We start from the raw sequence: 11,176 nt of genomic DNA on the forward strand, positions 1-11,176 counted from the left end.
GCGCCCTCCGCCGGCGCCTGCAGGAGCTGCAGGGACAGGTGAGACAGGTGAGGGACAGGTGAGGGACAGGTGAGAGACAGGTGAGACAGGTGAGGGACAGGTGAGACACCTGGGACAGGTACAACGAGCGCCTGCGCCGCGACAACGGCGCCCTGCGGCGGCGCCTGCAGGAGCTGCAGGGACAGGTGAGACACCTGGGACAGGTGAGACAGGTGAGACACCTGGGACAGGTGAGACAGGTGAGACACCTGGGACAGGTAAAACGAGCGCCTGCGCGGGGACAACGGCGCCCTGCGGCGGTGCCTGCAGGAGCTGCAGGGACAGGTGAGACAGGTGAGGGACAGGTGAGACAGGTGAGGGATAGGTGAGACAGGTGAGACACCTGGGACAGGTGAGACAGGTGAGGGACAGGTGAGACACCTGGGATACACCTGGGCACACCTGGGACACACCTGGGCACAGCTGGGATACACTTGGACACACTTGGGCACACCTGGGACATACCTGTGGGTACCTGGGCACACCTGGGCACACCTGGGACACACCTGGGCACACCTGGGATACACTTGGACACACCTGGGCACACCTGGGCACACCTGGGATACACTTGGACACACCTGGGACACACCTGGGGCACACCTGGGATACACTTGGACACACCTGGGCACACCTGGGACACACCTGGGCACACCTGGGATACACCTGGGGCACACCTGGGCACACCTGGGATGCACTTAGACACACCTGGGCACACCTGGGATACACTTGGACACACCTGGGCACACCTGGGGGTACCTGGGCACACCTGGGCACACCTGAGGCCAGGTGAGCTCCCCTCCCCTGACCCCTCCCCCGCTGTTTTTGCCCCCCCCAGAGCCCCCCGCCCCTCCCCCCCGTCAAGCTGGCGTGTCTGGGGGCGCTGCTGCTGCTCACCTGGTACCTGGCACCGCTCAGGTGAGCCTGGCACACCTGGATGGGGGAGGGGAGGGGGCGTGGCACTGCCCAGGTGAGCCTGGCACACCTGGATGGGGGAGGGGAAAGGGCGTGGCACTGCCCAGGTGAGCCTGGCACACCTGGATGGGGGAGGGGAGGGGGCGTGGCACTGCCCAGGTGAGCCTGGCACACCTGGATGGGGGAGGGGAGGGGGGCGTGGCACTGCCCAGGTGAGGTTGGCACACCTGGATGGGGGAGGGGAGGGGGCGTGGCCTCACTCAGGTGAGCCTGGCACACCTGGATGGGGGAGGGGAGGGGGCGTGGCACCGCCCAGGTGAGCCTGGCACACCTGGATGGGGGAGGGGAGGGGGCGTGGCCTCACTCAGGTGAGCTTGGCACACCTGGATGGGGGAGGGGAGGGGGCGTGGCACCGCCCAGGTGAGGTTGGCACACCTGGGTGGGGGAGGGGAGGGGGCGTGGCCCCGCCCAATTTTTCCCTTTTTTTTTCAGCCTCCCGCCGGGCCCGGCCCCTCCCCCACCCCCGCGGGGGGGGCGGCGCCTCCTGGGGGCGGGGCCAGAGCCGGGGCCCCTCCCCCCCCAGCTCGGGGATCCCCCCGGGGTTTGGGGACCCCCCCCGGAGCCTCGGCCCCGCCCCCGGGGCCCCTTCAGGTAACCAGACCCCAAAAAATTCCCCCAAAATTCCCAAAAAATTCCCTAAAAAACCCAAAATTCCCTAAAAAATCCCCAAAATTCCCCCCAAAAAACCCCAAAATTCCCCAAAATTTCCCAAATTTTCCCCCAAATTCCTCCAAATTTTCCCCCAAATTCGCCCCAAATTTCCTCAAAAATTCTCCCAAAATTTCCCCCAAAATTCGTCCCCAAATTTCCCAGAATTTTCCCCAAACTCCCTCAAAATTTTTCCAAAATTCTCCCAAATTCCCCAAATTTCCCCCAAATTCCCAAAATTTTCTCCAAATTCCTTAAATTTTCCCTAAAATTCCCAAAATTTCTTCAAATTCTCCCCTAATTTTCCCAAAATTCTCCAGATTCCCCCAAAATTTCTCAAAGATTTCCCAAAATTCCCAAAAATTCTCCCAAAATTTCCCTCAAATTCACCCAAATGCCTCAAAATTCCCCAAATTTTCCTTAAATTCCCCAAATTTTCCCCAAAATTCCCCCAAATTGCCCCAAATTCCCTTTTTGGGGAAAGAAAAGTCCCAAAATCTGGTAAAATTCCCAAATTTTTTTTAAATCCCTGCAATTTTGGTGAAAAAATCCAAAGAATTCGGGGAAAAATCCTGAATTTATTTTGGCCCATCCCGAATATTTTATAGGAAAATCCCCCAAAATTTGGTGAAAATCCCAAAAACTTCGGGTAAAAATTTGAAATTGTCGAGAAATTCCCTGAAATTTGAGGCAAATCTTCAAAATTTGGGAGAAATTTGGAATTTTTGGGGGAAAAATTTGAATTTTTGGGGCGAAATTTGGAATTTTTGGGGGGAAAAATTTGAATTTTTGGAGCGAACTTTTGGGGGAAAATTTTGAATTTTTGGGGGGGAAATTTGGAATTTTTTAGGAAAAAATTCCCAAATTTTTGTGGTTTTAATTTCTTTTCCCCTCCCCCTCCCCAGGAATTCCTCGCTGACCCCGTGGGGCCCCTCCCCCTCCCGCGGCCCATCCCCCACCCCCGAGTGCCGCAGCTTCAACCGCAGCGAATCCCTCAGGTGGGAAATGGGGCAAATTTGGGCCATTTTGGGAAATTTTGGGGAGAATTTGGGAAATTTGGGAATTTTCAGGGACATTTGGAGATTTTTTGGGATTTTTGGGATTTTTTGGGGGGATTTTTTGGGATTTTTTTGGGATTTTCTTGGATTTTTGGGGATTTTTTTGGGATTTTTTTTGGAAATTTTTTGGGGGATTTTTAATTTTTTTTTTTTATTATTTGGGGATTTAAATTTTTTTTTAATTTTATATTTTTGGGGATTTTTTAGGGATTTTTTGGGAGTTTTGGGGGATTTTTTTTAATTTTTCAGAATTTTTGGGGGGATTTTTAAAAGCTTTTTGGGAATTTTTCTAATAATTTTGCAGTTTTTGGGGAATTTTTTTTATTTTTACTTTTTGGGGATTTTTTTGGGACATTTTTGGATTTTAAAAAAATTTTAAAGGATTTTTTTGGGGGGGAAATTTGGGGAAAATTTGGGGAATTTGTTTTTGGTCAATTTTGGGGAAATTTTTTTGATTTTTTGGGGATTTTTTTTGGATTTTTAAAAATTTTTTTGGATTTCTTTTTATTTTTTGGGGGGATTTTCAGGGAAATTTTGGTGAATTTATTTCTGGATTTTTTTGGTCAATTTGGGGAAATTTTTTTTGATTTTTGGGGGGATTTTTGGGGGGATTTCTCAGGGGGATTTTTGGGAATTTCTTTTTGGAGTTTTGCTCGATTTTGGGGGATTTTTGGGAGATTTTTTGGGAATTTTTGGAGGAGATTTTGGGAGGATTTTTGGGGGATTATTTTGGATTTTAGGAGGATTTGGGGACGGATTTGGGGGGGGATTTTTGGGGGGATTTTGGGAGGATTTGGGGTTTTTTTAGGGGGTTATTTTGGGGAATTTTCAATGGATTTTTGGGAGGATTTTTGGGATTTTTTGAAGGGTTTTTTAGGAGGATTTTGGGTTATTTTGGGGGTTTTCTGGAGGGCTTTTGGGGAGGATTTTGGGAGGATTTTGGGGTTTTTGGATGGGTCTTTTTTGGAGAATTTTGGAGGGATTTTGGAGGGATTTTTGGGAGGATTTGGGGTTTTTTTGGGGGGTGATTTTGGGAGGATTTGGGGAGGATTTTAGGGGTTTTTTTGGGAGGATTCTGGGAGGATTTTGGGGTTTTTTTGGGGGGATTTTGGGAGGGGTTTTTGGGAGGATTTTTTGGGTTTTTTGGGAGGATTCTGGGAGGATTTGGGGGTTTTTTGGGGTTTTTTTTGAGTTTTTTTGGGGAGGATTTTGGGATTTTTTGAGAGTTTTTTTGGGGAGGATTTTGGGATTTTTTAAGAGTTTTTTCGGGAGGATTTTGGGGTTTTTTGGGGTGGATTTTGGGAGGATTTTTGGGGTTTTTTGGAGGATTTTTTGGGAGGATTTTGGGGTTTTTTTGGGCTCCCCCACCCTCCCAGGCTGGCGGACGAGCTCCGGGGTTGGGTCCGGAGGCACCAAACCCAAAAGGACCGAGGGACCCCCGGGGGGACCCCCCAGAGCCCCCCCCAGGGCCAGGTGAGGGGGCTGGGGGGGATTTGGGGGGGATTTGGGGGGTCCCAAGGGGATTTGGAGGGGATTTGGGGGGGATTTGGGGGGTCCCAAGGGGATTTGGGGGGGATTTGGGGGAATTTTGGGGGGTCCCAAAAGGATTTGGGGGGGATTTGGGGGAATTTTGGGGGATCCCAAGGGGATTTAGGGGGGATTTGGGGGAATTTTGGAGGGTCCCAAGGGGATTTGGGGGGGATTTGGGGGAATTTGGGGGGTCCCAAAAGGATTTGGGGGAATTTGGGGGGGTCCCCAGGGGATTTGGGGGGGATTTGGGGGGTCCCAAGGGGATTTGGGTGGATTTGGGGGGTCCCAAGGGGATTTGAGGGGGATTTGGGGGAATTTTGGGGGATCCCAAGAGGATTTGGGGGGGATTTGGGGGGTCCCGGGGGGATTTGGGGGAATTTTGGGGGATCCCAAGAGGTTTTGGGTGGGATTTGGGGGGTCCCAAAGAGGTTTTGGGGGAATTTGGGGAGGTTTTCGGGGTCCCAAAAGGGTTTTGGGGGTCTCTGGGATAATTTGGGGAGGTTTTGGGGGGGTCCCAAAAGGTTTTGAGGGGTTTTGGGGGTCCCAAAGAAGTTTTGGGGGGGATTTTTGGGAAATTTGGGGTGGATTTGGGGGGTCCCAATGGATGTTGGGGAGGTTTTGGGGGGTCCTGGGGAGGTTTTGGGGGGGATTTTGGGGTTCCAGAGGGATTTGGGGCAGATTTGGAGGTCCCAGGGATGTTTTTGGGGGGATTTGGGTTTTTTTGGGGAGGTTTTTGGGGGTCTCTGACCTCCCCTCCCCCCCCCCCAATTTTTGGGGCAGTTTCAGCCTTGGCCCCCCTGGAAGGGCCCGGGGGGGGCGGGGCTGCTCCCGGCCACGCCCCCCCGACCTGAGAGGTGAGACCCCAAATTTGGGGACCCCAAAATCTCCCTAGACCCCCCCCAAACCTCCCTAAACCCCCAAAAAACTCTCAAAATCCCCCCAAAATCCCCCTGAACCCCCCGAAATCTCCCTAAATCTCCCCAAATCCCCCAAAATCTCCCCAAATCCCCCCAAATTTCCCCCAAATCCCCCAAATCCTCCCCAAATTTCCCCCAAATCTCCCCAAATCCCCCCTAAATCCCCCGTAAACCCCCCAAAACTCCTCCAAATCCCCCCAAATTCCCCCAAATTTCCCCTAAATCTCCCCAAATCTCCCCCAAATCCCCCAAATCCCCCCCAAATTCCCCCAAATTCCCCCAAATCTCCCCAAATCCCCCCCCAAACCCCTCAAATCCTCCCCAAATCCCCCCAAAATCCCCCCAAATCCCCCGTAAACCCCCCAAAACTCCCCCAATTTTCCCCTAAATCTCCCCAAATTTCCCCCAAATCTCCCTAAATTTCCCCCAAATCCACCCCAAATCCTCCCCAAAATTCCCCAAATCCCCCCTAAATCCCCCATAAACCCCCCAAAACTCCCCCTAATCCCCCCAAATTTCCCTCAATCTCCCCAAATCTCCCCAAATCACCCCCCAAATCCCCCCTAAATTCCCCCAAATCCCCCGTAAACCCCCCAAAACTCCCCCAAATCCCCCCAAATTCCCCCAAACCCCTCCAAAGTTCCCCCAAATCCCCCCAAAATCCCCCATAAACCCCCCAAATTTCCCCTAAATCTCCCCAAATCTCCCCCAAATCCCCCAAACCCCCCCAAAATCCCCCAAAACTCCCCCAAACTCCCCCAAATTTCCCCCAAATTCCCCCCAAATTTCCCCTAAATCTCCCCAAATTCCCCCAAATCCCCCCCAAAACCCTCCAAAACTCCCCCAAATCTCCCCAAATTTCCCCAAATCCCCCTAAATCCCCCCCTAAATCCCCCCAAATCCCCCATAAACCCCCCAAAATCCCCCGTAAACCCCCCAAAATCCCCCAAATCTCCCCAAATTCCCCCCAAATCTCCCCAAATTTCCCCCCAAACCCCCCAAAAATCCCCCCAAAATCGTCCAAATCTCCCCAAAACCCCCAAAATCTCCCCAAAATCCCCCATAAACCCCCCAAAACTCCCCTAAATCTCCCCAAATTTCCCCTAAGTCTCCCCAAATCTCCCCAAATTTCCCCAAATTTCCCCCAAATCCCCCCCAAATCTCCCCCAATTTCCCCCCAAACCCCCCAAATCCTCCCCAAATTCCCCCCAAATCCCCCCCAAATCTCCCCAATTCCCCCCCCAACACCCCCAAATCTCCCCAAATTTCCTCAAATGCCCCCAAAATCCCCCGTAAACCCCCCAAAACTCCCCCAAATCCCCCCAAATCCCCCCTAAATCTCCCCAAAACTCCCCTAATTTTCCCCTAAATCTCCCCAAATCCCCCAAATTCCCCCCAAATCCCCCCAATCCCCCCCAAATCCCCCCAATCCCCCCCAAATTTCCCCTCCAGGCCCCCCCCGGGGCAGCTGCAGCTCTACCGGGGCCGGATCCCCCCCGAGCCGCGGCTGCTGGCGGCCATCGAGCGCAGGGACGACACCTTCTACGTCGTCTCCTTCCGCAGGGTAAAGGGGCTTGGGGGGATTTTGGGGGGAATTTTGGGATTTTGGGGGGTTGGGGGAATTTTAGGGATTTTTTGGGATTTTTTTGGGATTTTTTGGGGGGAGTTTTGGGGGTTTTTTGTGGTTTTTTTGTGAATTTTTGTGATTTTTTTGTGATTTTTTGGGGGATTTTTGAGGATTTTTTTGGGGTTTTTTTTGATTTTTGGGGTTTTTTCTGGGGCATTTTTGGGGGGTTTGGGGATTTGGGGAGGTTTGGGGATTTTTTGGGATTTTTTTGAGATTTTTTGGGGATGTTCTGGGGGGTTTTGGGGATTTTTAGGGGATTTTTTTGATTTTTCAGGGATGTTTTTGGGGGTTTGGGGGGGCATTTCTGGGGGGTTTGGGGGATTTTGGGGGAATTTTGGGATTTTGGGGGGTAGGGGGAATTTTAGGGATTTTTTGGGATTTTTTTGGGATTTTTTGGGGGCGTTTTGGGGGTTTATTTTGATTTTTAGGGGATTTTTTGGGAATTTTTTTTGCCTTTTTTTTGATTTTTTTGGGATTTTTCTAGGGCATTTTGGGGGTTTTGGGGGGTTTGGGGGGATTTTGGGATTTTGGGGATTTTTGGGGATTTTTGGGGATTTTTTGGGGATTTTTTGGGATTTTTTTTTGATTTTTCGGGGGGCGTTTTGGCGTTTTATTTTGATTTTTAGGGGATTTTTTTGGAATTTTTTGAATTTTTGGGGTATTTTTGGGGGATTTGGGAGGGATTTTGGGGGATTTTGGGGGGATTTTGTGATTTTGGGGGGTTGGGGGAATTTTAGGGATTTTTTGGGATTTTTTTGGGATTTTTCGGGGGGAGTTTTGGGTGTTTATTTTGATTTTTAGGGGATTTTTTGGGAATTTTTTGAATTTTTAGGGTATTTTGGGGGGACTTTGGAGGGGTTTTGGGGGAATTTTGGGATTTTGGGGGGATTTGGGGAGATTAGGGATTTTTTAGGAATTTTTTGGGATTTTTGGGGGGGAGTTTTGGGGGGTTTTGTGATTTTTAGGGGTTTTTTTTACAATTTCTTTTGGATTTTTGGGGTTTTTGGGGGCATTTTGAGGGGTTTTTAGGGATTATTTGGGAGGATTTTTGGGAAGATTTTAGGGGATTTTTGGGGAGGATTTTGGGGCATTTCTGAGCAGTTTTTGGGGGAATTTGGGACGGATTTTGGGTGGAGATTTGGGGGGATTTTAATGGGATTTTAATGGGATTTTAATGGGATTTGTGGGGGGATTTTAATGGGATTTTTGGGGGATTTTAATGGGATTTTGGGGGGATTTTAATGGGATTTTTAGGGGGATTTAAATTGGATTTTTTGGGGGATTTTAATGGGATTTTTGGGGGGATTTTAGGGGGTTTTTAATGGGATTTTGGGGGATTTTAATGGGATTTTGGGGGGATTTTAATGGGATTTTTGGGCGGTTTTTGATGGGATTTTAGGGGGATTTTAATGGGATTTTTGGGGGGATTTTAATGGGATATTTTGGGGGATTTTAATGGGATTTTTAGGGGGTTTTTAATGGGATTTTAGGGGGTTTTTAATGGGATTTTGGGGGATTTTAATGGGATTTTTTGGGGGATTGTAATGGGATTGTAATGGGATTTTTGGGGCGTTTTTAATGGGATTTTGGAGGGATTTTAATGGGATTTTTGGGGGGATTTTAATGGAAATTTTGGGGGGATTTTAATAGGATTTTAATGGGATTTTTGGGGGGATTTTAGTGGGATTTTTGTGGGGTTTTTAATAGGATTTTTAGGGGGGTTTTAATGGGATTTTTTGGGGGTTTTTAATAGGATTTTTGTGCAGGTTTTTGATGGGATTTTGGGGGGATTTTAATGGGATTTTGGGCTGAATTTGTGGGGGATTTTGGGGGTTTTTTAATGGGATTTTGGGCTGAATTTGGGATTTTTTGGTGCTTCCAGGACCACCTGCTCCTCCCAGCCCGGAGCCACAACAAAACCTCCAGGCCCAAAATGTCCCTGGTGATGCCGGCGGCGGCTCTCAACGGTGAGGGGAGCCCCAAAAACCCCAAAAAATCCCAAAAAACACCCCAAAAAATCCCAAAAAACCACCCCAAAACACCCCAAAATTTCCCCCAAAAACCCCTAAAAAAATCCCCCCAAATCCTCCAAAAAACCCCTAAAAAATCCCCCAAAAACCCCATAAAAACCCCCAAAAAATCCCAAAAAAACCACCCCAAAAATTCCCCCAAAAACCCCTAAAAAAATCCCACCAAAACCCCCCAAAATCCCTCAAAAAACCACAAAAAATTCACAAAAAACTTCCAAAAATTCCAGTGAAAAAAATCTTTAAAAAATCCAAATTTTAGGAAATTCTCAATTTTGGGAAATTCCCAATTTCAGGAAATTTCAATTTTAGAAAATTCCGATTTTAGGAAATTCCAATTTTGGAAAATTCCCATTTCAGGAAATTCCAATTTTGGGAAACTCCAATTTTTAGAAAATTTCAATTTTTGGGAAATTCCAATTTTGGAAGATTTGGATTTTAGGAAATTCCAATTTCAAGAAATTCCGATTTCAAGAAATTTCAATTTTGGAAAATTCCGACTTTAGGAAATTCCAATTTTGGAAAATTTAGATTTTTGAAAAATTCAAATTTTAGGAAATTCCGATTTTAGAAAATTCCAATTGTAGGAAATTCTAATTTTGGAAAATTCTGATTTTGGGAAAATTCAAATTTTTGAAATTTCAATTTTTGGGAAATTCCAATTTTTGGGAAATTCCAATTTTTGGAAATTCCGGTTTTAGGAAATTCTAATTTTGGAAAATTTCAATTTTTGGGAAATTCCAATTTTGGAAAATTCCAATTTTTGGGAAATTCCAATTTTTGAAAATTCCGATTTCAAGAAATTCCAACTTTGGAAAATTCCGATTTTAGGAAATTCTAGTTTTAAGAAACTCCAATTTTGGGAGTTCAAATTTTTGGGAAATTCAGATTTTAGGAAATTCCAATTTTAAGAAATTCAGATTTCAGGAAATTCCAATGTTTGAAAATTCCGATTTCAGGAAATTCCTGTTCCGGGCAGTCCCAAACTGGTGAATTTTGTTGACTTTTGCTGAATTTTGTTGAATTCTGTTGAATTCTGTTGAATTTTGTTGAATTTTGCTGAATTTTGCTGAATTCCGTGTTTTCCCCCCAAAGCAGAGTCGCTCCGCGGCCCCCAGCCCATGATGCAGGTGGACTGCGAGGTGATGGACACGCGCGTCATCCACGTGCGCCGCCGGGCCACGCCCCCCGCGCGGGCCACGCCCCCTCCGCGAGCCACGCCCACCCGCAGGCCCCGCCCAATCACCTTGCAGAGAGACGGCGGCTGACACGCCCCCTTTGCGCTACACGCAGGTTGAGGCCACGCCCCCTTGACGGGACCAAGCGTTTAAGCCACGCCCCCTTTAAACTCTTGTGTTTGAGGCCACGCCCACTTCAAACATACACGTTTAACCCACGCCCTCTTAGGTATTTGCATATTGAGGCCACACCCCTTGGAAATATGTACATTTTGAGGCCACGCCCCTTTGGGAATCATGATATCAAGCCACGCCCCCTTGAAATTCCCAGGTTTGAGGCCACGCCCTCCTGATGGAATTTATACTTTAAGCCACGCCCCCTCATTTAAAACCTGCCAACTTGAGGCCACACCCCCTTTCAAAAACGTTGGTTTAAGCCACGCCCCCCAGGAAACAACTGGCTGGTTTTAGGCCACACCCCCTAAATCATTTGGTAATTAGGCCACGCCCCCTTAGAAGACCAGTTTAGGTCACTCCCTCTGCCTAAAAAGCATGGTTCAGGGCTACACCCCTCTAATGATTTGCATATTTAAGCCACACCCCTGAAATCTTTGTTTAATCCTTTCAAGCCAATAAGCTCCACCCACTTTCCCATCAGGCCACGCCCCTCATTAAAATATGTGGCTTTGACACCACGCCCCTCAAGGGAATTGAACCCAGCCCTGCTTACTGTGAAGCCCCACCCCTTTTTATGTGTGTGGGCGTGGTTCATTCTGAGGCCACGCCTCTTCTTAAAGGGGCAGCGCCGTTTTCTGCCCCCGCCCCTCCCCCAGCAGCGTTTTTTACTTAAATCAATAAAAAATGGGGGAAAATCCCCAAAAATGCACCTGGAGTCTGTCTGGGGGGGAGGGGCTGAGGAAATCTGGGAAATTTGGGGGGAAATTTGAGGATTTTGGGGAATTTTTGGTTTCAGTTTTGAGAATTTTTGTGCTTTTTCTGGGTTTTTTGTGATTTTTTTGGGGGAATTTTCGGGTTTTTTCCCTCGTTTCCCAACCAAAAACCACACTCAGATTGGGCGAGGGGAGCAGCAGCTTTAATTCAACTTTGGGCGTTATTTTGAAGGGGAATTTGGGAAGATTTTGGGGCTTTGAGGGGAATTTTGGGTTTTTTGAGGTTTTTT

At 48.1% G+C, this 11,176-nt stretch overlaps 1 protein-coding gene across 1 annotated transcript in view; it reads left to right on the plus strand.

Moving 5' to 3' along the window:
• LOC311164861 (cyclic AMP-dependent transcription factor ATF-6 beta-like) overlaps positions 1 to 10,880 on the plus strand; it is a gene marked incomplete at its 5' end in the record, with an annotated part of 11,894 nt that extends 1,014 nt beyond the window's left edge. The window contains 9 exons of the mRNA XM_084224496.1: positions 119 to 185; positions 875 to 954; positions 1,444 to 1,602; positions 2,565 to 2,657; positions 4,094 to 4,190; positions 5,028 to 5,101; positions 6,617 to 6,728; positions 8,674 to 8,758; positions 9,914 to 10,880. Coding sequence (XP_084080622.1) covers positions 119 to 185; positions 875 to 954; positions 1,444 to 1,602; positions 2,565 to 2,657; positions 4,094 to 4,190; positions 5,028 to 5,101; positions 6,617 to 6,728; positions 8,674 to 8,758; positions 9,914 to 10,086 — 940 coding nt within the window. The 3' untranslated portion in view covers positions 10,087 to 10,880. The remainder of the gene's footprint in view (positions 1 to 118; positions 186 to 874; positions 955 to 1,443; positions 1,603 to 2,564; positions 2,658 to 4,093; positions 4,191 to 5,027; positions 5,102 to 6,616; positions 6,729 to 8,673; positions 8,759 to 9,913) is intronic.
• Between the last annotated feature and the right edge of the window lie 296 nt (positions 10,881 to 11,176).

The sequence above is a fragment of the Fringilla coelebs genome (assembly GCF_963513975.1).
Source record: "Fringilla coelebs genome assembly, chromosome: 39".
Classification (NCBI taxonomy): Eukaryota; Metazoa; Chordata; class Aves; order Passeriformes; family Fringillidae; genus Fringilla; species Fringilla coelebs.